Here is a 26728-nt window from a genome sequence, read left to right as displayed (position 1 = left end):
CCTGGGTTTACTGATTGGCTGAAGGGGTCAGGAACAGGAGACATGGGCATCGTTTTGAATGGTCACCGAGTTTCAGATAATAGAGACTGCGGTTTGTAAGGGCTTTCCTTTCAGCGTGCTGGACCCGCAGGCCGAGTCTTCTGCTTGAAGCCCCTTTCTTTGGAGTGGACAGGTGATTTAGCTCAGGGGACGTGGCTCCTGTCCTACAAGCTGTGAGCAGGGCTAGGTATACAGCCCAGAAGCCATGCTCTAGGGGAGTCTCTCTTCCAGGGTGGGGTGGGGGCTTCTCCTTGCAGAGCTGTGCATGTGATGTCCCGAGGCCACGGCCTATCGAAGCCTCTCCTGGAAGCCCCAGTGCTGGAGATGTCCTTGTGGTTGCTAGGTACCTCCTGTTTGAGAAGGGCTTCTCCCTGAAAATGAATTTATTTCCAGTTCTTGAACTGTCAGCATTTCCAGCAGTCATTGGCACCCTTCACCAGCAGGCCTGGAGTGGTGATGGAAGGTGTTGGGGACAGTCATAACCAGGGGTCAAGGCCCTCGCTTCTGGCACACCCCTCAGTCCTGCGAGCCTCTGGATTCTGCATATTTCCTCTGCTTCCCAGCCTGGTTTATTCTTCTATGGTTTATTCCCCTAGTTAACAGAGCAAGGATTTTTTTTTTCTTTTTCTTTTTAAAAATTTACTTATTTATTTAATTGTTTGGTACAGGGTCTTACTACATAGCTCGGACTCATAGTTATCCTCCTGTCTCAGCCTGCCCAGCACAGGGATTACAGGTGTGCACCACCATGCGTGACATACCCGGGATTTCAGGGCCGGCATGGCATGCGGTACCAAGGATTGAACTTAGGTCCTTGCACTTGCCAGATAGGCACTTAGACCACCAAGCTATCTCTCCAGCCCACTTTTTTCTTCTTGATACTGGAAATTGAACTCAGGGTCTCGTGATTGCCAGCAGGCGCTGGGCCACTGAACTATAACCCTGTCCCTAACAAAGCTGAGGTGACTCTCTGTGGCTCTGGTAACTCAATTCAGCTCTGTGGATGCTTGGTACCTGGCCTCTGCCCCATCCAAATTCAAAACCATGGGTGGTCTACACCTCACCCAAGACGTGGGGTTGAGACCACCCTCCCATGTTAGGAAGGGCTGCGGCTTTGGGTCTGAGGTTGACACGGCCCTCCCTGGGCCCCCTAGTTGAGAGTCTCTTTTCTGTTGCAGCTCCCTGGGAGAAGCCTGGGCCCAGGTGAAGAAGAGCCTTGCAGATGAAGCGGAAGTTCACCTCAAGTTCTCTGCCAAGGTAACCCCTTTCTTCTGGCACACACAGGGATGCACTGATACCCGGCATAGGACGGTCTCTCCAGCTTGTGGTGTTTGTCAGTTTCCATACACAGAAAGCTTTGTTCTCAAATTCATGTCATCGATAGTATTGGGAGGTGGGACCTGTGGTCTGTAGTGGGTTAGATGAAGTCATGGGATGAGACAGGAGGCTTTGTAAGAAGAGACCTGAGCTGACACATACTGGCTCTGTCTTGCTACATGATGTTGTCCACTACCTCCAGAAACAGCAGAGGCCCTCACCAGATGCTAACCTCTGGATCTTGGCCTTCCCAACTTCCAGAGCTGGTTCTGCATAAGCCTGTATTCTTTACAAAGAATACTTTCTTGCTATGGAGAAAGTCACATGGCCTGTGGGATGAGAGAGCTTTGTAAAGAGCAGGAGTGGGAGAGAGAATGGTGCTATTACCAGCTCCTCCTTCTAAAGGACTGAGAGCCCAAGATCGTGTCGACACTCAGAAGTGAGAATTTGCAGCTCCTATAGCACACTCCCCTCAATATTCCAAGTCCTTCATGAGCAAATTACTACTCAAGCCCTGGCAGAGAAGGGACTGCATGATTGCTGTCCTTCCTGTGCTCAATGAAGCAGCAAGTTACACTTAAGCTGCAGCGCATGGGCAGTGTCCCCCTAAGGTCTCCCTCTGTCCGAACTCCGGGCAGTGCTGTTTGCTGCAGTGGCTGGCTCTCCAGTGGTTGAGGAGATGAATGGTTCAGGAGCCAGATCTGTGAGCCTCCGGATGCTTTGCCTGCTGGGTTTCTGGGAATCTTGCTGGCATTTAGGCGGATCCCTAATTCTGATTGCTGACACTGTTTAGCAGGTACTTGCGGTAGTGATTGAGGAAGTGTACAGGATGTAATTCATCGCTTGGATTTATCAACCACCATGCGTGACAGCAACCCCATTTCATAAATGACAAAGGAGAGAGATTAAAGTACAGCCCTGGCCATACCGCTGTGTGGATTCAGCCAGGGAAGAAGCAGAGGAGAGAGAAACAAATAGCATGCTGGATCCCTAGACCTGTGTTTGACTTCACCCCATCCCCAACAGACCAGCAACATCTAAAAACACCGGACCCTGAAACTGGGGGTGCTGTTCAGTGTCAGGATGCTTGCTAGTATGCAAAGCCCTGGGTTCCATCCCCTATGTCATAAACAAACAGAACTATAGAACCCTGCTCCTGAAATGCACTCTGTCCCCAGGGAGGGCCTACAGCAGGGGACAGGCTGCCCTGAGCAGGCTTGTGCTGTTTTTCACCATGTTTGGGAGGTGGTACAGACAGCGCCAGGTAGCCCTCAGATGGCTTGTGAAGAATAATTGCATAAAAGCAATAACAGGCTTTTCCACAGGAGCCTCTGTGCTTCTAGCCTGGCCAGCAGTGCCGGTCGCCTCAGAGCATCACAGAGGCAGCCTGGTAGCCTCCTGGCAATTCCTTGAGAAGAAAGGACTCCAGGGATTTATGGGTAATAAGGCCCCCTGTGCACAAAACCCATTTTCATACCTGCTCCAAAAGGCTGATTGAAATTCCATTCTTCACCTCCAGTGTCAAGGATAAAACTTCTCTTTAAGAAGTGCATTTTTTAAAAAACAATAATCTTCCCAGCTAATAGCAACAGGTTGCTAAAGAAATGAGATTGCTAAATTCAAAGAAAGTTGTCCCTGACTCAAGTAGAAAAAGGGAAAATAGAAAAATTCCTTCTGATGGGAGAATCTCTAAGCATGCATTGGAGCTGCGCATTCAGTCAGAAGATTCTGGGCCGTGGAGGAGGCTGGGCGGGGAGTTTTAGCTCAGTCCTGCTAACAAGCTTTCTAATCTTGGGCAGACCATATAGCCCCATGCAGTTCTCTTTCTTCATGTGTGAAAAGAAGACTTTGGACAGATCAGTGGCTTTCAACATGCCTGTTGTCCACAGGAATGCACTTCATGTGGTCACCCGGAACACACAAACCCAGGCACATGTACTCCATGTCTGTTCACAGATGGTCACACATGTACACACCCAAAGCCAGCCTGTCATGACACAGCGCTGCTTCTCTTTCTAAAATGCACTGTGACATTTTCTTTCCAAGCCTGGTCCATTCTCACTAGAAGCTGGCCCTGACCCACGAAGTGGATTTCACAACTCCTAGCCACCCACCATGTGAAAACCCTCTAGTCCGACTAGACGGTCTTTAAAGTTCTTCCAACTTGGAATTTATTCTACCCGTTTTTGTGTGTGATGCAAAAATAGAGGAAGTGAAAAGAGCAGAGCTTTGGAAAGGAAACATCTGCCCCGAAGGCTGGTCCATCCAGTGCAGGTCAGACTCGTCCCTTGTCCACAAAGAAAGACACATGTCCCGGAATTCTGATTCCCTCAGTAGGCAAAGATGCTTACAAGCTAGGGGTGAGTATTAAAACATACTAAGCCAACTCTTTTATTTAAATCAGCTCTTTTAAAGGAAAAATATTCATGTCTTTAAAAAAAAATAGTGTATATATAGAGAGAGGTGGCCTTTTATCCTGGGAATTGAATCATTTCTGCTATCTAGTAGCATGATGTTTCCAGAATGTCATTTAGCATTTGGGGAAACCTTTCAGTATCCTGGCAGATTTCTGGGCATCTCCCATGCGACAGATCCGGAGGTACCCAGGAACCTCCCTGGTGAGAAGCTGACCTTGATACATAGAGCCCTGGAAGCATTTGCTTTCCAGCCCCTTAGCAACAGATCCCAGCGTTTCTGAACCAGCAGGATGAATGAACCCTCACAGACCCCAGCGAGGAGCTGGTTCCCATGGCAGCTAAGTTATGCAGCTCCTCCCACCCGGCAAGTGCCTGATCCAGATCACCGTGTCTTAGTCTTTTGTCTTTGGCTATAGCTGGATACTAGAGCTGAGTACTTCGTAAAGAATAGAAGTGTAGGTTGATCACAGCGGTGGAACCCGGAAGGCCAAGATCCAGAGGTCAGCATCTGGTGAGGGGCCCTGCTGTTTCTGAAGGTGGTAGACAACATCATGTGATGAGACAGAGCCAGTGTGAGTCAGCTCAGGTCTCTTGTTTCAAAGCCACCTGTCTTATCCCAGGGGTCCCGCCCCTTGACTTCATCTAATCCACTACAAACCACAGGTCCCATCTCCCAAAACTGTTGACATATGAATTTGAGAATGAAGTTTTTCATTCATGAAACTTAGGGGACACATTCAAGCCGTGGTAATGGGAAAGAAATTTCTACTTAGGAGAACTCAAGTGGTATTTTATAAACTTCCAGCAGATGGGGATGTTTTCCTACATGAGGATGGTTGGGGGGGTAAATAAAATAAGAACCATTCACAGCCAGTTTCAGGAGACATGGGGCATCTGGATAACCAGTTTTCTGTTAGTTTATGATGGTGTTTCAACAGCAAAATTATCTTCTTGTCACCCAGGGAATTGGGCACTGAAATGTCATACTCTGTATAAGTAGTAAGGGGTCACCTGTCCTGCCCCAGCTCAGGATGGACACTACAGCGAGATGTGATCACTTGGACGTGGCCCTGACCATGTGGTACTTCCATATCTAAGTCAGTTGCTCCATATAAGAGTCCTTAAGTTCCTGTGGTCACCACAGAAAAAGACAATGCTGCAGGAGCCTAGGGAGGAGGAGAAGAGGGGATTCACAGTCTCCAAGCTGGGGTGTCATCTATCCAGGCAAGCCACACCATACTCCTGCAGACACCGCCAGGACAGGTGGAGGCTGCGCTGGGGAGCTCCAGCAGTTCCCAGCACGAGTTTACCGAGGCTTAGATGATGTCCATATCAGTTTTGTATTCCAGGAACCTGGACACAGCAGATGATCAATAAATAGAAATGATCAGAGATCAACTAATGAAATGACAGCCTGCCCACAGTTACTTATTGAGCTCCATGCAGCAGTCACTATAATACGTGCTTGGGGACATAGACAGGTGACATGACTTCAGTCTCCAGAAAGCTGTCAGGTTGGAAAGTAAGAGAGGGAAAGCCAAGTAAAGCCGTGCAAGTCGGGGGCCGGCGAGATAGCTGAGCAGACTAAAGCATCTGGTTAGGCAAGATTAGGCAAGTGCAGGGACTGCAGTTCTATCCCCAGCACCACATGCAATGCTGGTCCAGCCCCCAGGGCAGGCTGAGGCAGCCACAGAGTCTGGGTGTGGTGGCGCACACCTGTAATCCCAGCACTGGGGAGGCTGAAAACAGGAGGATCCCTGTGAGTCTGAGCTGTGTAGTGAGACCATGTAACAACCAAATACTTAAAAAAAATAAAATTAATTTAAAAAGCGTGCAAGAGGCTGTGGACATAAATAACTGTAGAGGTTGCATATTTGTTACTCAGCCAGATTTCTCCATAACACCGTGTATACTATGCTGGCAGCGAGTGGCTGCCTAAGGACATTCCTGGCAGTGGCAGGCCATGTACAGTGAGGGCCCCTCAAGCTTATGTTGCCCAGTGACTGCATCTCCATTTTAGTCTGAGGAGTACACTCCGTGATGTTCAAATGATGACAAAATCTCCCAACCATGTTGCCTAGAACAGCATGATCGCTAAATGATATGTGAGTGTATTTCAAAACATTTTGTGAAATGCACCATAAATATATACAACAAAAGTTTTTAAATAAAAATTTTAAGAGAGGCAGCTGCAGAAGCTTAGAGGAGGAAGGAGTTACTGATGGGGGGTGGCCGTGCTGTGCACCCTCACCCTTCACCCCATCGCTATAAACTGAGATGGGATAACTCGTCCCTCATGTCCAGTCTTCCTGTTCAGCCAGGCCTCAGCCCATCTTCTCCTTCCCTGATGCCCAGGCCCCTGAACGTGTCCTCTCCACCCTCCTCCACAGCTCCACAGTGAGGTAGAGAAGCCCCTGATGAACTTCCGAGAGAACTTCAAGAAAGACATGAAAAAGTGTGACCACCACATCGCGGACCTCCGCAAGCAGCTTGCCAGCCGCTATGCCTCGGTGGAGAAGGTGAGAGGCCAGGGCTGTGCTGGATAGGTGCAGGTCTGGCAGCTTCCACGGGAAGAGGGTGTGTGCTGAGACTGTGGAGGGGCCTTGTGTGGTGGAAGGCGGGAGGAGATCCAAGTCTCTAGCCCCTATCCGAGAACTCCCACCCCTCCATGGGACAGGTAGGAGCCTCTTCCTGTGGCCTGAGAGCCAATGGAAGCAAGGAGAGGATCGGGTGCAGCGGCACCTCTGGGAGCACCTGAGACCAGCAGCCCTTTTCTCTGTGGCCACAGAGCCCAGCGTGCCGCTGTGCCAGGGCTTCACCTGCAGATTCCCTAATGACGACCAAGTCACCCCTTCCGTGTGCGCAGCAGCATCTCTCCCTGCAGGGGGTCAGAACTGGGAAGGACACTGGCTGGCCGGCGGGCAGCTTGGGGAGGAAGAAGGCTCTGTCCAGGAGCTGGCCCCAGGCCCCAGAGAGCAGGAGGAGCCATCTGAGACCCAGCTGGCAGCCTGCACCACATGACTGTGGAGCTGGAGGAGGTGGCTGGTGGAGGCGAACCCCTGGCGGCCCAGCAGGAGGACGGAGGGCACTGCCAGGGGAGCCTGAGGCTTGAGGCTAAGGAAGGAAGCAGCTGGTACGGCCAGCCTGCCACGCACCACGGGAATGGCTTCAGTGGTCCCTTCCAATCCTGGAGGCAGTGCCTCCTCTGTCCCCAATTCGGGTCCATGTGTGCCCCATGAAAACAAGGCCTGAGGGACTGGTTTAAGTCACATTCAAGCAGGAAGAGACAGAGCAGCCTCTGCAGCATCACAAACGAGTGGTGGCCCTCGGACCCATGGTGCTGGTGTCCACACCCACGCATAGATTAAAAACTCCTCTCAAGATAAGGGAGGCTGGACCATGCGCCCTCAGCTTTCTGAGCAGATTCTCCTCCTGTCTTTGGCCCCGCAGGCCCGGAAAGCCCTCACCGAGCGGCAGAGAGACCTGGAGATGAAGACCCAGCAGCTGGAGATCAAGCTGAGCAACAAGACAGAAGAGGACATCAAGAAGGCGCGGAGGAAGTCCACACAGGCGGGTGAGCTCCGGGCTGCCATCCAGCCCGCTCACGTGGGCAGCGAGGAGGGGACTGGGGATGGTGACCCAAGGCTGTGAGCTGGGGCACAACTCTGCTCTGTAGGGTGGTGATGGGCACGGTTCTTCCGGCCTCTCCCCCATTCCCCCCCCCCCGGTCTGGGATCCTCCCTTCTCTGTGCCGTGTCCAGGGATCTCAAAGGAAGACCCTTTGGGGTGGAGAAGCAGACAGGCTGTTCCCAGGCCATCCCAGTGGTGGCCTTTTCTAGTTCTCTGACCAGGATATAGCCAAATTCCCCCATGTGAACCCACCGAACTGAAAATATCACCTCACCACCCAAGCTGCCCCTTTCCTGAGGGAGAGAGTGGGCGACGCTCTCAAGGACAGCAGGGAGGTGGGTCCGGCCCCATGAAAAGCAGGCCGACTGAAGAGCCCAGCTCCGGAAGAGCCCCTTTCCCTCCGTGAGTTGGTTTCTGCTGCCGCCTAGTGGCAAACATTAGCTACTATACAAGGAGAAGGAAAAAGTCCCATTAAAACCAACACAAAAGTTCAGCAACTATTTATAAATGAAACTATCTTTTGTGAAGCACAAAGAATTAAAATGTTTCTAGAGTTCAAATGTGTGCTGTGAAATTAGAGTTTAGAGGCCTTAAAGTTATTTTTCATCTCAACTCCTGGTCAGCTTGTTGCAATTTCATTACAGAATGAAGCAGTCACCTTATAGGCATTTTGGAATAAAGTGAGATCAAAGTAAATCAATGAAATTAATATGGTCTAAGCACCCAGGAGGAGGATTGCTGTAAGACTGAGATCAGCCTGGGCTACAAAGTGTACGCAAAGCCAGCCTGAACTGCATAGCCAGATCCTGTCTCTAAAAGAGCAAAAAAACAAAACAGAACAAAAAAAACCATTTATTATCTATGACAATAAATTGCTAGAACCAGAAGCTTTATTTTAAATCCATAGTAGATTTATTGAGTTTTGAAAGAGGGACCCAAGAGAGAAGAGCTGCATCAATTTAATACATTTTTTAAAAATTACATCTATTGCAAAACAAGTATTGGTACATACTAAGTAATCAGCGCACAAGAATATAAAGTGTTAATGCCAGACATGATCACCATCCATATTTCCTGTTTTGATTTTTTAAAAAATAACATTCAAGCTTATGCAAATTAGATCGTACTATACTCTTCTGAATTTCCTATTACCTGTGATATGTGAGGCTAATTCCGTTGTATTCCCTCTACATCTGTCTGTGCATCCCTTCATGTATATTACACTTTTTAATGTTTGACTAGTGTCCAGTGGCATGCTTGTATCTAAGTTTATTTCATCTTTTTCCTACTTGAGTTTTGGAACTCTTAGCTTGTTTCAGAGTATCTGCCGCTGCCAGCAAGATATGTTAACATAACTGAGTATGTATAGAGCCAGATCTGCAGGTGGAGAGGGTATAGATGCCGGTCAGAAGATTTCAGTCTTTGTTGTTATTGTTGATACAGGATCTCACTACAGAGCTGGCATGGCATGTGGTACTGGAGATTGAACTCGGGACCTTGTGCTTGCCAGGCAGGTGCTTAGAGCACCGAGCTATTTCCTTAGTTCATTTTCATTCATTTTGATGCATACTTCTGTGTTGCTTTCCAGTCATGATGCCCACCAGTAGCATCTAGGATATCTGTTTCTTAGACTTTTATCTACATCACCTGTTATCAAAACGTAACGTCATTGGTGTGCTGGGGAAATACAAAACAAGCAACAAACAAATACCCAGTGCTTTGCTTTTGGTTTGCTTTTCTCTGTAAGCAGAGTTGAGTGCTTTAAAAACATACATATAAATCATTTTTTTTTTCTGCAACATGAATCACGTGTCTTCTCCCTTTTTTTTTTTTTTTTTTTCTTCAGTGGTTGTTCTTATGGATTGATTGATAAGGATTCTTGGATTCTTTTGTGATTTTTTTTTCTTTGTTCTTTTGACCTGGGTCGTTCGTGCTGGTTATGAACTTGCCATGTGGTCCAGGCAGACCTTGAACTCGAGGCAGTCCTCTTGGTTCAGCTTCCTGAGGGCTGGGGTTACGGGTGTGCACCACCGCTCCTGCTAGAGAAATTAATCCTTTGGCGTTGCAGATCCTCTATCTTTTGTCTTTTCATTTCATTCATTGTAATTATGCTTTTGCCTGCGTGCCTGCCTTTGTTACTTTTTTCTCTGTAGTTGTGTTTTTTCTATGATGTCTGGGCTCCAGTAGGAGACACTCAGAAAAACTTGCCCTGTTTTGAGATTTTCTTAAAAAGTCAAACTTGGGTTTTTTTAGTGTTTTTATGCGTGGAAGGCAGGATTCACATGTTTGTTTGTTGGTTTTTCATTTGATTTTTAGCCATGAAATATGCAACCCACCATACCTTCCTCTTTCCTACTGTCCAAATCAGATCTCACAAGTTCTGATTCGTGATATTTTCATTCTTGCCATTTTCAAGGCATTCTGCTGTTTTGATTTGAGGTTGTCTTTGAGATAAGAAGCGTCTTGGCATTTTCAAGAGCAAGGGATTGGTTACTATTCTTTATCTGTTGTTGTTGTTGTTACTATTCAGATAAAAGGCTCTCTTATTCCTCTCCTTTGAAATTATTCTGTGAGAAAAGTGACAAGTCCTTAGACCTACTGTAAGGAAACACTGCCTTGGGGTGGGGCTGGAGCTCAGTAACAGAGCATTTGGCTCAATCCCCACCACTACAGAAGAAACTAATAAAAACTACCTTCATCCACTAGGAAGAGAGTATGCAATGTGTTAATTATTGAAACTGTCCTACCAATTTGATTTGAAACTGTCTCATTGCTATTTATCTCTCAATAAAATTATAGGAAAAAAAAAAAAACTACCTTCATTGAGCACGTACCGCATGCCAGGCCCGGGATCCAGGCCTCAGAGCTTTGGCCCTTAATCTGCAGAGCACCTCACTGTGAAGAGGCATTTTCCTGGTCTGTTGCAGACAAGAAAAGTGATAGGAGAGAGAAAGAGAAACCAGCCCCACACTCACAGTTACCGAATTCAAGGCCAGAATCCAGCTTTCTCTTATTCCAAAGGCTCTGCTTGTCTGCATGTTCCTGGGCAGCCTGGCTGCTCACAAAATGCTGCCACTTGTTTCGTCCTGCTCGCTTCCCTCCCTCTCCCTGATCTTCTGTGAGGTTTCTGGAAAGGAGGGAATTGGGATCATTGCGGCCTGACCTTAAATCGTCGTAATCGTCATTGTTAATGTGGCTCATGTCAAACGTGCTGTCTCTGCAAGTCTGCACCCCGAGCACTGTCCATATGTCTACTTGTGTAATTGCTACAGTGACTCTACGAAAGCACAGCCATTATACCCTTGTACAGATGAGGAAAGCAGAGGCACAGTGGGCAGGTTAGCTTCCATGTCCGAGCAAGACGTAATGGAGTGAGCCTGAGCACCCAGCCATTCCCGTTCTTGGGGAATGCTGCGCAGGAGGGTCTGGTTTCTCAGCCTTGAGCTGCCTTCAACAGCGAACGCACTGTCTTGGCCTGCTGTTTCCTGGTGTGGTGGAAGTTCCTGCAGCACGTTCCCCAAAAGCAGGATCAGTGGCTCAGGCTCCCGCATTTCCTGTCTGGCCCCTCCCAGGTGGCACACAGACCTCAGCCCCAGGCAGGCACAGGCGTTCCCTGCACTTGCAGAGAAATGCCCTTCCTCCCTGCAGCTCAGTGCCTGCTGGGGTCAAAGGTCCAGTCAGGGGCCTTGAGCCATGAGTAAAATGCACAAGACCCTCAACTTGGGCTGTGTTCAGCTCTCAGCCCTTGTCCTGTGCAGCCCTGTGTCCCTTCCTGTGGCAGAGGTGATGCGCAATATGGCCATCAGGTGGGCAGCAAAGCTGCGTGTGAGGCCTTGAGCTGTGCAGGCACCACTCACTTCCCTAGCAGAAGACACATAAGCACAAGCGACATCACAGGAGGAATTTCAAGTTCTATTTTACAGTCCAGCTTCTGGAGTTCCTAGAGTCTCCTCCAGAACAACTGGAGTGAAGATATCAGTGAACTTCCCTGACCCTGAGTAGGGCCCCAGACACCTTTTCATGCAGCCCCTGAAGATGCAGCTCTGAGAGCTACATTTAGGCACAGCTGTGTGGCAGAGCTCCCCCAACCATAGGCCCCTAAGCACCCCCAGAGGAGCTGGTGACAACGCAGCTTCCGGCTCAGCAGCTCTGGGGCAGATCTGGCTCCGGCATTGCCCACAGCTCCCAGAGCTGCTGACTGTGGTCCACAGGCTGAGTGTGTGCAGCGAGTTGCCAAGGTGCAGATACATTCTGTCATGTTTGCAGTTACTTCCTGGGCTGTTGCGGCTCCAACTACAAAGCGTTTCAAACATCCATATGGATTACAGGGAGGAACAGAGCAACCTGCAAGAGTTCATAGTCACATTTGCTGAGATCACTTGTTATAGAATGGAAAGCAATAGGAGCTGACACACACATACACACGCACGCACGCTCGCTCACCCTTCCTGCTTCCCGAGGTTGCTGCTCTTCTGAGGGTAGTATGTACATAGCACTCTAGCGTAGGTGTTTGTTCAATGAATGAATTTTTTGCACAGTGAATGAGCCATAATCACCAGGCACATTATACTGTGATTCACAATGACATGCTATTACATGCATACACGTGCATGTGCACACACACACACACGCACCCATGTGACTCGCACACATCTCTCCTTTAATTAGTATAGAAGTGGCTTGTAGCACATATGTTAATGAATCATGCTCCAATATGCATGCAGACTGCTGACTTTAAAAGAAAGCCTTTCTAATTCTTAGGCCTGTGCTGTTCCTGGGCACATACACACTCTTCATGAGACACCCATCCTGAGTTCCTGGCTCAGATAGATGCTCTACAACTAGTTTCCCTGGGGCACTGGGTTGCTCCTCTCTTTCTCTGCCTCCCTCTCCTTCCCACCTCACCCCCTAACTTCCCAGTGGCTGCCACGACCTTAGAAGGCAGGCCGCTATGGTGATGGGTGGGGAAGACTAAGGAAGGGAAGAACGGAGTGACGTCACATGACGCTGGCTGTTGGCCTTTCCAGGAGATGACCTCATGCGCTGTGTGGATCTCTACAACCAGGCCCAGTCCAAGTGGTTTGAAGAGATGGTGACCACCACGTTGGTACGTGGCCAGAAGGGCATGAACGTGCCCATGCAGAGGGAGCCCTGGGAGGGGCTGTGGCATAGAAGGTGGCATTAGATCTGTTCCAAGGTTGGAGCCAAGATGTTCGTCTGGGTCTGTGTGTGCATTCAAGGGCTATAGTGCCACCTGCCACATGAACCTGGGCCAGGACCAGGTCCTGCCGCAGCCACCTCCAGCTCTCCACTGAGGGTCGATATCAACCAGCCCGTGCCCTGAACAGACCCTTCAGGTGCACAGCCAACCAGTAGAAAGTGACCCCACTCCCACCCCGGGCATACACACATAGAGACTTGCAGTCCTGTGGGGGGCCTCCCCAGACTGTGACATGGGAGGAGCTGCCTCAGGGAAGCGGGAGGAGTCTGACCAAAGCAGCAGACTCCCTGGTGCTGCACTGGAAAGGGGCAGCATCTCATGGATTAGGACCCAACTGGGTGTGAAGTGAAGCGAGGCTGGTATTTGGGCTAGAGAAAGAGGAAGCCGTGTTGCTCACCCGGCCATCCCATTGGCCAGAGTTACCCCTTATCCACCCAGCACAGGACCAGGCAGCTGCCTTCCAGATGTCAGCCCACCAGGGCAGATTAGAGGCCTCCACCAGGGTCATTGACCTGATTTTCCTTCCTAATCCCCTAATTAAGCCCCCTGCCTTGCCCCACTTCCCAGCTAATCACCTGGGCAGTGACCTAGTTATGCACAAAATAATAGCGTAATCCCCCGAATTCCAATGACAAGGAACTACCTAGAGACCAAAGGACAAGCCCTGTCCGCGCTTCCTTTTGATAACAGATGCCTCCCCTTCAAGCCTGCTCTACCTGCTCCTGCTCTCCCTGCCCGCGGCTGGTTTCCACTCTGTCCCCCAGCACTAGGGTGGGTGGAAGGAGGAGGGTGCTCAGCAGAGGCTTGAGGACAGAGACTCCAGAGTTTGAGAGGCTCAGTGTTCCACCCCATTGCGGTACCAGGGCTGGGGCTGTGCTGGGGTAAAATTGTGATTAAGAATGTGATAGGCCCAGGTTTAAATCCTGCTCCTTAATTCCATGTCACCTTGGGCAAGTGACATTCCTGCTTAGTTCCCTGGCTTGGAAAATTGGGATAATCACAAAACTTCTTTCTTAATGTTATGGTGAGGTCAGTTAGGTAACACCATGCCTGACAGAGGAGGCTTTCAGGAAATGAAAGAGTAGTGGCTGTCAAAACCTCATCTTCTCCCCAGAGATAGTTACAGTCTTAACTGGAGCTCAGAGAGACAGATGGGGTTGACATCCTCAGCTGGGGACTTGTGTTTTGCATGCGTTGTAGTCCAGGACCCCCCAAGTGGGAAGGTCCCGAGCTGGGGGTATGCTCGGAGGTCCTGATCCTTTCTTCCCTGGCAGGAGCTGGAGCGGCTAGAGGTGGAGAGGGTGGAGATGATCCGACAGCACCTGTGTCAGTACACACAGCTGCGGCATGAGACGGACATGTTCAACCAAAGCGTGAGTCCCCACGCTCAGGCTGAGGCCAGCAGGACTGCAGGGGCAAGGGGCTGGGGGCAGCCACCGACCACGATGCCATGGCAGTTTAAGTGGCTTCTACAAATGAACCTGTCCTATGCTGGGGAGTGGGCAGGTGTGCCTGCTCATGAGTGACCTCTGGGGATGGACTTGTCAGGACCGCTCTGGGTGACTGCAGAGATCCTTCCCCAGAACACGAGATAGACACTTCCTTGAGCTGCTACCCAAGGAGAAAGAAACTCATGACAGTTAAAGTAGCTGAAGACATTACTATCATTTACTATTTCTCTTGATGTACCTCTCAGAAAACCAAAAAGCCAAACAAACAAAAAACACTTCACAAATAATTCAGAGTACCTAAAGATAAAGTCCATTTGTCCTACTCTGTGCAGGATGAGGTCCCAGGCCATCAGCCTGAACAATATTCTGCCCCTCATCCAGGCCTGGGGCCTGCAAGTGAGAAGTACCTTTTCTGCGTTCTGGCTTTCATAGCCCTCTGATTTTTCTATTGGAGGAGTCCCTCCCATGGAACCCTCTGGAAAGGCTGCTCTGAACAGCACTCAGGCAAGAACGGCATGGCACAGAGGAAACAACCCCAGCTCAGCTGCCACCTTTTTGACAGTGTCCCCTCTTTTCTGTCCCTTGCAGACAGTCGAGCCTGTGGACCAACTGCTTCGAAAAGTGGACCCGGCCAAAGACAGGGAGCTGTGGGTCAGAGAGCACAAAACAGGCAACATTCGCCCTGTGGACATGGAGATCTAGACTTGCCCCGGTGCCTCCGGGGGTCCTACCCAGGAGAGGGGCTGGCATCACAGAGGGGGTGGAGGCCCCTGCTGGGTGGAGCTGCCCTCCCACCCATTCTCCTGGTCCATGGACAGAGGGAGGAAAACCTGGTAATTGCCAGAAGGGTCACCTAGATAGCCCAACTGGAGTTGCCCTGGAATTCCCTGACCAACACGACCTTGGACCCACAACCCTGTCCCTGTCTCTAAGACCCCCCCACAACTCCCATGCTGTGCTTGTCGCTCTGAGAACAAACTGAGGCTGGAACTTTGTGATCCCTGCTGAAGTCCGCGGGGTGACTATCACACACATGTGTCCCAGATGCCCCAAGGGGCGTCCTCCAGCTGCCCACCTTGTCTGCAGGGCTTTGGAAGATTGGGAAGGAATGTGTCTGTGTCTAAGCCAGGGTCAGGGTCAGAACTGTGGATGGAAGGCGCCCTTTGGCTTGTAGCCCTTGCCACAAATCCTTTGCAGCCCTCCCTCCCCATTTTTTTTTCCAGTTGCATTCTGGGAGTCACAGCTGAATTTCTTGACTGCTTTTCATCCCCAGTGGGCTTGGGAAGGCCTGGCTTTTCTCTTCCCGGACCTACCCTGCCTGAACAGGTCAGGTTGGAACTACCTCATTTGGCAAATTAGCCCCAAGTTGGAGCATTTAATCATGGCTCCTGTCAGATCAGGCATTCCTCCCAGGATCCCCTAATCTACCACTCCCTCTCCTGCCTTCTGAAGGAAACCCACCTCCCCAGCGCAACATCCCATCCCAGTCTCAGTAGTTTTCTGAAGCTCTCAGCCAGCAACATCTCATCCAGAAGCATGTCCTCAGAAGCAAGCCAGCTCATCTCAGAAACCAGCCAGCCACAAGAGACCCATGGGCCCCGTCTGACCACCACCCTCTGCATCATTGGGTTACCCTGGCTCCTGGCCCCTGGCCCCTACCCCCTACACACACACACACACGTGCGCGCGCACACACACACACACCAGGTTGCCCACCATGGGCTTCATGGGGCTCGGCAGTCCCACATGAGAGAGAGGTCAGGCTGAATCCAGGCATCTCCAGATAGTTCTGTCTGCTTATGCACAATGGGGTTGAGAATGCGGGCCCTTGTTCAGGCACTGGATAGGCACTGCAAGGTCTCATGCAGCTGCAGTAAATTGTTCACATCCATGCAGTATCAGCACCAAACCTCACTGTGTACCAGCACTTCCCTTTGCTATGCCCAGCTTCCTTGGAGACAACCGGGCAAGTAGGACCTGGGAAGCTCTCAGCACTGCCGTGAGGTCCAGCTCACTTCTTCTTTCCTTCCACTAGTACAGCAGAGGTGTTCTCAGTCATAGTGATCTAGAGACTATCTGGGGGCTCAGGGTGGGGGTGGGGTATTAGAGGTCACGTAGTGATGGGGGCAGCTTCAAGCTGGGAACCTGTGCCCTGAGCATCCATCCTCTCGGTCTTTCCCATTGATGACTTTGCCTTTGACTGCACTTCTCCCAAGGGCCGAATCCTGTGAGCGCAGCTCACAGATCCTGCCTCCGTTCCATCTTATGTGCTAGCAATGGGTGACTTCTAATTCTTGGCTCTTTGGGCCCCACTTTTAGTTTACATCAGAAAGATGTCCAGTCTACTAAAGCAAACCAAGCTGTCATTTTCCTTGCTGACACATTCCACCCCTTGGCCCGCATTGAGGTGTCTACAGGGTGAAAGCTGAGATCTGTCCATGTGCTGGAGAAACGGCATCCCACGGAGAAGAATCTGGAATTGCTCCTCCTAGTTCTGGGCTTGGGCTATGACACCAGCTACCAATTTTACGATACTATCTCTTGGTTTCTTTATTAAAAATGGGTGCTAGTGGTAATTGCTTTGTGGCTTAGTAAACTAATTTGTGGGTGATTTTCAAGAATTTGAAGCCCATAGCCTTGTAATTAATACAAAATTTTGAGTGCAATATGACTCACTGACTGCCTCCTCTTGCCCATTTAAGGGTTCCTAAGACCTCTGGCCCTGGAGTGGAGTAGGCTCCTGCCCCTCCCAGGGTACCCCAAATTGGCCTATTATTAGAAATACTTCTTTCCTCCTTACCCCCTCACCCTCGTCTCTTGAGCTCATTCACATACACCTCTTCTTCCCCCCCCCCTCAGTTCTTTCATCAAGCATTTAGTTAAAGTCAAGCAATGTGCCAGGATCTAATCTGACAACAAGCTATAGCTCTACTATGGAGGAGCCTACGAGCTTATTTGGTATAGATTTATCTTTTCCCCAGTGGCCTGGCAGGCAGATAACTTCAGCATTGACATAAAGATACTCTACAGGATTGAGATGTTCACAGGTACTGTCTGTTGGGCTGATTAATCTGCATTCATTCATCCATCATGCTGGGTGGTGGAACTGTAGTTGCATATAAGATGAGCACTGCCTCTGTTCCCTGCTCTCCCGATGGACAAGGGAATGTTTAGAGCTTTCTAGAGAGGAACAACATCACTCACTCTCCATGTCTACCTGGTGGGATTCTTGAATTATAAACTTCTGTGATGAGCTATTTATCTAGAGAGTGGAAGGAAGGCAGCAACAAGAGTTCAATCACCTGGTCACCAGACCATCATGGCCCAGATCCAGCTCCAATTTGACAGATTTTTTTTGTTGCTGGCTTTCAGTAACTCTCCTTGCTAAGTGGATAGTAGGAATGAAGCTCAAGCATAGCCAGAGAGTGCCGGGGAATGGCATGGGACTCAGATCCAACCTCTTTCCCTATTAACAGGACACCTCTAGCCTTGGGTAAAATCAAAATTAGGATGAGGTCTAGAAAATCTGAAATGGACCTTGGAGTAAGAAGCACACTATCCAGGCTGTTGGCTTCACTTTTAAGGTGCTGGGGATGGAACCTGAGGCCTGATACGTATTAGGCAAGCACTCTACCACTGAGCTGCACCCCCACTCTGTTGAGCATGGTTTCATGTTTGTCTTTCTGCTTAAGTTGAGAGGATTTGGTTGGGGGAGTGAACAGCCATGTTAGTTTCTAAAACCAGATTAGCCCCTGGTACCTTCCACCACCTGGGAGACTTAGTGCACTTAGGTCTGTCTTGTAAAAGCCTGATTTGTTTGTTTGTTACTCATTTTGTTTTTGTGGTACTGGGGATTGAATGCAGCTCTTTCCCATGCTGGACAAGCTCTCTGCCACGGAGGAGGTATATCCTTACCTGAAAGCCTTTGTTTTAAAAAAAAAAATCTCTAAGCTGAACCAATGTGCAAAGTGGTTAGTTGCTATGGCAAACTCTAGGAAGAGCCGCCCATCTCCCTATTATTTTACCTTCTCCCTGCTTTGGGGCAGTGCTGCAATGCACAAGGCCGCGCGGGCCTGCATGTTGGGCCCTGACGTTCCTGTCCTACCTCAGCTCCATGGCCTGTTGCCTCTGGGGATTTCTGTGGTAGGACAGCCTTCTCTGTTGGATGAGGCAAATGGCTGGAGCAAACAGGAAGTATGAACTCATGACCAGGGATTTGTTTCTATTCCCTTTGAGAAAACCAACCAATTGCTAGATTAGGAGATGGCTGTGCAAAACTCTTGGCTGAGCTGAAGTCCCTTCTTGGAAATACAACCTGTAAAATTCAGAGGACATCAGAGGCCATGGCTTGTTCAGGGGATTTTACCCCAGATGTGAGTAGCTATGACACAGAGCTCTGGAAAGGGCCTCCAAATCTGCTGCTTGTTATGGAGCTAGAGGAAGGCACTTCACAAATGTCAGGTGTGGTGCAGAGCAGGAGCCTGCTGGGTGCAGTTGGTCACCATCTCACTTGAAGAATTCTTTCCTCCACTACACGACTCACAACCACCTTCTTCCAGGATAGTGCAGGTGTAACTGGTGTAGTAAAATTCACCCCTTTGAAGTATACAGTTCTGCAAATTCTGAAAAACTTATATGGTTTTGTAATCATTACCAAAATCCACATAAGATTTCCATCACCCTAAAAAAACCCCAAAACTGTACCTGCCCCACTGTGGTCAGTGCTTTCCTCCCGCCTCCTGACCCAGCAAGCCTGATCAGTGTTCTGACCTTTTCTACATGTCATGTAAATGGAATCACGCTGAGGATGTAGCCCTTCATGGCCTATGACATTGTATGTAACAGTGTGTCCCTTTCCCTTGCTGAGTAATAACCGTATCAGGTGGGCCACCCTGCTTCCTTGTTTTTAAACTGAGTCCTTGGCCCTGGAGGCTGATGGCCTAGGATCTTCATCTTGCCTGCATAACACTCCGCTGCTTCTGACAGCTCCCAGGGCTCTGCAGATGCGAGCTATGTCCACAGGTGTTTTGGGGGGTTACGCTCATCTTTTTGGTCCATGTTAGGTTTTCTCCAGTGCAGCCAGCAGCCGGAGTTTGCAGGGACAGTGGCAGACAGGGTCACAGCTGCCTTCCAGCTCTGGAACCCGAAGCTTGCGTCCCAGTCAGAAGACCCGCATCTCCTGTGTGCCCAATGCCAGCTCCATGCTCCCTGCATTCACTCAGCATTGGGGCCTTGAAGGGGTGTGGGGTGAGAGGCTGGCACTGGCCCTAGGCGCTCTGTCATCGCTCCCTGGACCAGTGGCTTCTTGTGCCAGCTGAGGGTACTTGTTCTAGGTGGGCTCTTGGGCCTCTCAGTACTGTGTTCTGTCTGCTCCCCCTCTTATTTTCTGGTCATTCCTAATCTGGATGTCATCTACATAACTGTGCATAAGGTTGTCTAAAACCTTTCATGAGAGTCACTTCTCCATTTAGGTTGAAATGTGACTACAGAATTTTGTGAGCTAAGAATGAGACCGCTCCTCCTAGGACATACCCCAACTGCAGAAAAAAAAAAAAATTGTTACCATTTGGGTCCCCAGGAGCCAGGGCAGGGAGGGACATAGATGATGTCATCTCACTTGAATCCTAGTTGTTAGTGGAGCCTCACTCTGTTGGTGGTGCCTACACCCAACTAGGGAGTAGCAGATGGCAGCAGGCATAGGACCAGACCCAGGCAGTCCAGGCCAGGCTGTGGGTGTGCCCCAAGGTCCCCCAAGCTAGGTCTTGATCATGTGCTGCTCAGTGAAAGGCAACTGAAAATCCCTGCTTGTGATTTGAGGACATGGCTGGATTGAGGCCAGATGACTCCAGAGCCCACGGGGCCTGGGTGGAATTCCAGCTCAAGAGCTGAATGTTGCCCCAGAGGAGTCCACCTCCTTCCCTAGCCAGGAGCATCATTGTGATGGGAACTTGCTGGAGGAAAAAGACCACCTTCTGGAGGTTAAGTTAGGGTAGAAAGAACAGGTCAAACCTGGGTACCATTCCTCCATCTCCAGGTGCAGGCATGGCTCTGTCAGGAATGGTGGGGGGTGTCTTGGGTGGGGTGTCCTTCAGGTACTCCAAGTGATGTTGGGGACTTCGGGCCTCTGGAGAGGATTTCAAATTAGATTATGGTGGTAGGATGTGAAGGCTGAGGGCCCAGAGTATTCTCATTGGGACAATGTGACACTGGGCTAGAGAAGGAAGCCTGTGGTACCAGAGGAAGAGCCAGGACTGGCCCTGCCCTGCTGCCTCATTTGTCCTGTATCCTGCACCAGACCCACACCTGGACCCTTATTCTTCATGTTCAATAGGGCTCATCCCTCCCTCAGCAAACAGACTCTCCAGCATTGTGGCTTTCAGGCAGCACTGTGTGGACCTGGGGACAGACACTCCAGGGGACACCAGCCATCCTGGGTGATGAGGGCCCCAAATTTGCATCCTTTCCCTTCCCTTAAGAAGGAGATGACCAGAGGCTTCCTCTTCATGGACACAAGCACATCAGCAAGCCCTGTGAAAGTGAAATTTTCTAACAAAATAAACTTGCTTGTCTGGTCTGTTTTCTGTAACTTTTGCTAAATACTTTATACATTTTTTAATGTTACAAAGCCAGTGTCTCCTACCAGCATTCCTCACTCCAGTATGAATGTGTTTACTTCACAGTGTATATCCTTCCCTCCTCTGGCTGCCTAGATCAGTAAATAAAATTGATGTAATATAATTTATAAGTAACACTGTTGAAAATCTGATCCCCATGGAGGATGTAACCGGCTGCTCCCCACCCCATAATAGTATCCGTGTGTATTAATGCTGAAAAATTAAATGTTTCAAAAGTTTAAATTTTGAAGGTGTTTGCTATATATAATTGTCCTGCATCAATACAAAGTGTTTTCAGGAAGTTTATCACTCTTGCACTTTTTTCTCTGGCTCTGTATGTACACTTGAGATGCTCAGATTTACTCCATGTGAAATAAATTGTGCAGAGACACTGAGGCATGCAGGCCACCTTCCTAAAACGCTGCCACCATGTTCTTTGTAGGGATGGTCCCAGCCTCCCAGGGCTCCCAGGGCTGCTGATTATTCTACTTCGAGGACAGCAGGGATGGAGGGCACCTGGTCGCTAGTACCCAGAGGCTCACCATGTGCTGTCACTAGCCCCATCCCTCTGGTGACTTCGTGTTCGTGTGAGTTCCAGCCCTGTGCTTCCTTCTAAGGCCATTCTTTCCTCATTAGTCCATTTATTCCTTTAATAATCACAGCATTGTGTATGCCCGACAGTGCTCAGGCATGGCAGTCACATCGGGAACTGAATCACCAGGAGTCCTGCCTGCGCACGGCTCGTGCTGTAACGGAGAGAGACAGAAGCTGGAGGCCTAGTTAACTCATCACACTGCCCAGTGCAGAAGAGGCTCAGTGTCGAGGACAGTGGGAGCCGAGGGCGGGTGATTTGCTGCATCAACCAGGAGGAGGTAGCGGCCTTCCTGAGCAGGGGGCATCTGGTCAAACCCAGGAGGCCTGTCAGGTTATAGGGGAAGGTTTCTGGCCAGGGTAGGTGTTCGAGGCCAGTGTGGCTGCCAGGGATGGGAGGAGCTGGTGCGCTCAGGCAAGTGGCTGTGGGACAGGGCAGGAAGCGCAGGGTGGTGCTGGCCATCACAGACCTTCCATGTGTGTTCTGGGGGACACTGGCAGCTACATGTACAGCCTGACCTTGTGCAGGTGGCGCAGAGGCAGTGCTCCCTGGAGAGGGCAAGAGAGGGAGAGGACAGTCAGGTGCCAGGCAGAGGACAGGTGGGAGTGGATGTGGTAGGAAGGGAAGTGTTGGGGAGGACCCCGAGGATGTCCACTCATAGGACTGCTAGCTATTCACAGCAAGCAGGTGGCCGTCAGGCTGTCTCTCCGCCGCCACCTCCGTTCCTCTCTCCTCTCAGTGCAGGGGTTTCTGGAGACCGGAGGCTCATGCTGTCCAGGGTAGGTGGAGGAATGGGGTGCAGGTTGTGGTCTGAGCCCAAACAGCCAAGACCAAGGTCCTGCTTGGGGGTGACAGGCCCAGCCTCCTGCATTTGCCTCTTTTAGTCCAGGCAAGGCTGGCAGGGGGAGATACAAAGGGCCCTCCCCCGGCAGTGACAGCAGTCTTTAGGGAACCGGGAGGGTTTATGGCCCCAGCGCAGACTTAACAAATCCATTCACTATACATCATCTGCAACAACTTGTTTGGCTAAGAAGCATAAGCTCTCCCTCCGACAGAAGATGTTTATGCAGGTTTTCAAACAAACCTCTGGGTCGTGACCCCTCCCGATCTCAGCAGTATCAACACAGCTGCCTGCGGTCCCCTCCCTGGGTCCCCACTGGGGGAGGAGGACTCTCCTGGGCACAGCAACCTGAAGGATGTGGGCTGTACTGCACTGCTTCTGACCAGCTTCCCCTCATTTGTCCTCACCTGCGGAAGGGACAGAAAAGCCGAAGGTTGGGGGAGGGCTCTGGCAGGGTTCATTTCGTGTCTCTTCATCCGTGACCCTTCCTGTGGTCGTGGCAGCCCCAGATCTTTACCTACAGACCTGGAGATCCTGGCCCCCTAGCAGAGCCTGCCTGGGAAAGAGGCAGCTGTAGCGAGGGAAGCCCTGAGCAGGGAGCTGGCAGAGCTGAGCTCTCCTGGCTTGGTGAACGGGCACCCGTGGGACCTGGGGCTGGAGGTGTGCCTTTTGGAACCCCAATTCTCACTGGAGCCGTCGGCCTTGCCTCATGCACAGGCTCGATGTAGACAGGTTTGTCACCAGGAGACACTTCTCGCCCCCCACTCAAAGCTCTGAGCAAGGGCCAGGACCTCTGCCTTCACCTTATTTCTAACTTTAAAACAAAATTATTTATTTATCATTTGATACCTGGTCTCTGCTATGCAGCTCAGACTCTTAATGATCCTCTTTTCTCTGCTCCATTGCACTGGGATTGCAGGTGTGCACCACCACGCCCGGTTTTGGTGGCCAGCCAGCATGGTGTTTCTGGGGTTCTGGGGCTGGCACGGCATGCAGTACCAGAGATCAAACCCAAGTCCTTGCACTTGCCAGGCAGGCACTTACATCACCAAGCTACCTCCTGAGCCTCCCCACCGTATTTCTACCCCACCATTCCCAAGGCTATACTAGGCTGAATGGAGGCTTCATAAGCAAATGTGAAAAAATGTAAAAGCACACACACACACACACACACACACACACACACACACACACACAGCAATAAGGTTTCCCGCAAAATAACTCAGGAGACATGTAGGATGGGGTGTGCTGGAAGGGTGCGTGAGCACTTCGGTACTTGGCCTTCTAGGTCTTTCCTGAGCAAGGCCATGTGGGGGTATGATTCTGATAAGTATTTCTCAAAGGACCATGCGTATATGGTGGTACCCAGCCTATAGTGCGAATAGGAGGTTGTGGAACCTGTCTGAGGGGAGGCCAGTGACCGGAAGTGAGGTCACTGGGGGCGGGCCCATGAAGGAGGACGGGAGACACAGGCTCCTTCCTGTCTCTTTTTCTGCTTGCTGGCCACCATGTGAACAGCAGCTGACTCTCCCTTACAGTCTGTGTCCTGATGTTGCCACAGAGCACAAGCAATGGGAGCCAACGGATCCAAAAGCTCCCACGTTGTGGGCCAGAGCGAAGCCTTCCTTTTTGATTGATCAGGAATTTTGTCACAGCAATGCCTGAGTCGCAGAGTGGGCCTGGTAGCTTTCTCTCTGCAGTGAGGCCTTGCTTTCCCCACCACTCGCCCATTAGAAGATAGAGCCTAAGTCCTTGGCCCAGCTGCCTGAAGACATTAGAGTTTATCTTTCCTGGTACCCCCAACAGAAAGGGAACAGCTTCCTATCGTGGGGCCAACGCTGCGAGCTCGGCTGAGCCAGGGCCATTGCCTCTGGGTAACAAGAATTTAGGGATACAGTGTGCACAGGGTTCCCCTTATGCTCTGTGCTTACCCTCAAGGTGCAGCGCACTGCAAGCCCCCCCCCACACACACACACCTCCTGCCCCTTGTTTATTTATCCATCCACCGCCGGCTAGATCCCAGCACCACACTGATGGAAAGCAGACAACTTTCAGGCTAAAACTAAGCAGTGAGTACATTGTGTTTAGCCCACATCCTTTTTTTTTTTTTTTCCCAAAAAATGTTGAATGACTTGCCAGAGTTTTAAAGTATGAACCTTGATTTCTGAATTTCCTTGTTACTGATGAACAAGAAAAATGGATATGGGTGCTCCTCAACTTACAATGGGGATTACATCCCGATAAAACTATTATAAATTGAAAACTCTCATGAGCCAAAATTGCTTTTATTGCACTTAACCTACTGAACACCATAGTTTAACTTTACCTACCTTAAACAAGCTCAGGACATTTACATTAGCCTATGATTGGGCAATATCCTTTAACACAAACTACTTTACATTAAAGAATTGAGTATCTCAATATAATTTATTGAATACTGTACTAAAAAAGAAAAACAGTGGAAGGTTTTGCACCACTGGGGGAGAAAAAAAACCTTGTACTGAAGGTGGAAGCATCCTAAATCCAGACTGTGGGTGCTTGGGACCTGCTCTGTGCCAGGATCAGTTTATTCCATCCTGTGGCCTACTCTGGCTCCTTTTGGCCTCATAATAACAAGTAGGAAGACACTATGTTCTGCCTGTTCACCCACCAAATATTTATTGAGGGCCCAAACCTGCCAGGCACTATTTAGAGAACTTGGATGCAGCCAGAAACAACACAAAATCACTGCCTTTCTGGAGCTGGTCCTCCGTGAGGGCAGGTTGGAGTGTACCCATGGAGCTGGGGCTGGGCATGGGAGTTGTGCTATTGGAAAGAGAGTGGTCAGAACGGGCCTTGTTGAGAAGGTGACATTAAAGCCAAAATGGGACCAAGACAAAGGATGAAGACAACCTCTCACCTAGAGAGAGGTTAATAAACAGGCACACGCCTATGGTCCCAGCTATACAGCAGGCTGAGGCCAGGGGATTACAAATTTAAGACCAACCTGGACACTCTATTAAGAGCCCATCTCAAAATAATTCAAAGGGCTGGAAATGTAGCTGTGGGCTCCCCAGCTTCCATACCAAATAACAAGGAAAAGCAAATGGTAAACAAGTGATTAAAGAAAGTGCCTCAGGTCACACGGCTAGCAAGGTGGCAAAGCAGGGATTTGAGCTCCAGGTGGAGTGGTAGTGTCTATGCACTTTTAAACTCTGCTTAACAAGTTTCCATCTGAGATGTGGTCCTGGCTTGAGACGCAGCCTCTGCCACCAGGGCACTTAGAGGGCTGGAGTAGGGCTGTGAGACACTCTGGCCCAATGGTCCCACTGCCCTCCTGGCCTCGGGGGAAGCCAAGATTTGTTCACCTGCTCTCAGCTCTTTCTTTTAATCTCAGGAGCTGCCTGCCCCTCCCTCCTCCAGGAACTGGCAGCAAATCTGCCCTAATCCCCCAACAACTTAATCTTGCCGTGGGGCCCCTGCAGCCAGACCGCCCGTCCTAGCCAAAGCCAGCTGGTGCCCACTCGCCCTCACCCATGGGGAACAGCAGGAGCGGGGCGCTGTCCAAGGAGATCCTGGAGGAGCTGCAGCTCAACACCAAGTTCACAGAGGAGGAGCTGTGTACCTGGTACCAGTCATTCTTGAAGGAGTGCCCCAGCGGTCGCATCACCCGGCAGGAGTTCGAGAGCATCTACTCCAAGTTCTTCCCCGATGCAGACCCCAAGGCCTATGCGCAGCACGTGTTCCGCAGCTTCGATGCCAACAGCGATGGCACCCTGGACTTCAAGGAGTACGTCATCGCCCTGCACATGACCACCGCGGGCAAGCCCACCCAGAAGCTGGAATGGGCCTTCTCCCTGTACGACGTGGACGGCAACGGGGCCATCAGCAAGAACGAAGTGCTGGAGATCGTCATGGTCAGTCTGGTCCCAAGCCTTCAGGCTGCTGCTGTGGAGGGACAGGCCAGGGTGGAGTGGTGAGGGAGATGAGGTTGCCGTTGTGTCTGAGAGAGAACTCAGAAGGCCTGGGCTTGGGGGTGCTCGCAGACGCCTCTTCCTCCTGAAGACAAATTAAGGGTGTTTCCTAATATTTGCTTTTGAAATTTTACATATTTATTCATGCAGTTTTGGGGCTTGAACCCAGGGCCCTCACACTGAGCTACATTTCTAGCCATGTTTTGTTTTGAGACATGGTCCCCTTCTTCCTCCCTCCCTCTCTCCCTGTCCCTTTCCTTCCTTTCTCCTTCCCTCTCTCCCTCCTTTCCTTCGCTCCTTCCTTTCTTCCCTCCTTTCCTTCCACACGCGTTTTCCTCCGACTCAACCTCCCTCCTTTCTTCAGTTTTTTTTTTCAGCTGTACACACATTCTAATCCTATCACAAGCACAATGAAGCATAGGACACGTTTCAGAGGTGACGCAGGAAGTTGTCCCAGTTGGGAGCGGTGAAATCTGGGTTCCGGCCACACAAGCTCCCTCCCCCCACACAGTGGCTAAGGCTGACACTTGCCTGTCCCTGCATTTTCCCACACCACCCGGCCCCCTCAGGCCTCCTGACACCGGTTCTCCTTGCCTAGCTCGAATCATTTCTTCTGCCTATAGGTGTCTTTGTAAAAATAGTTTTTATCGAAC

The 26728-nt window shown here is 50.3% G+C and overlaps 2 protein-coding genes across 11 annotated transcripts in view; both read left to right on the top strand.

Annotated features, from left to right (window-relative positions):
* The window catches only part of Gas7 (growth arrest specific 7), a 245170-nt gene extending 225553 nt beyond the window's left edge, over positions 1 to 19617 (top strand). For all 10 annotated transcript variants that reach the window (XM_004645164.2, XM_023705409.1, XM_023705407.1 and 7 more), the window contains 6 exons: positions 1218 to 1296; positions 6164 to 6292; positions 7224 to 7347; positions 12431 to 12510; positions 13899 to 13997; positions 14664 to 19617. In XM_004645164.2, coding sequence (XP_004645221.1) covers positions 1218 to 1296; positions 6164 to 6292; positions 7224 to 7347; positions 12431 to 12510; positions 13899 to 13997; positions 14664 to 14777 — 625 coding nt within the window. In that variant the 3' untranslated portion in view covers positions 14778 to 19617. The remainder of the gene's footprint in view (positions 1 to 1217; positions 1297 to 6163; positions 6293 to 7223; positions 7348 to 12430; positions 12511 to 13898; positions 13998 to 14663) is intronic.
* A 5963-nt stretch (positions 19618 to 25580) lies between these two features.
* The window catches only part of Rcvrn (recoverin), a 7706-nt gene continuing 6558 nt past the window's right edge, over positions 25581 to 26728 (top strand). The window contains exon 1 of the mRNA XM_004645163.1: positions 25581 to 26018. Coding sequence (XP_004645220.1) covers positions 25638 to 26018 — 381 coding nt within the window. The 5' untranslated portion in view covers positions 25581 to 25637. The remainder of the gene's footprint in view (positions 26019 to 26728) is intronic.

The sequence above is a fragment of the Octodon degus genome, unplaced genomic scaffold (assembly GCF_000260255.1).
Source record: "Octodon degus isolate 3935 unplaced genomic scaffold, OctDeg1.0 scaffold00219, whole genome shotgun sequence".
In the NCBI taxonomy this organism is placed as follows: domain Eukaryota; kingdom Metazoa; phylum Chordata; class Mammalia; order Rodentia; family Octodontidae; genus Octodon; species Octodon degus.
The sequence above is the reverse complement of the archived record's forward strand: the minus strand, read 5'-3'. Positions and strand labels throughout refer to the sequence as shown.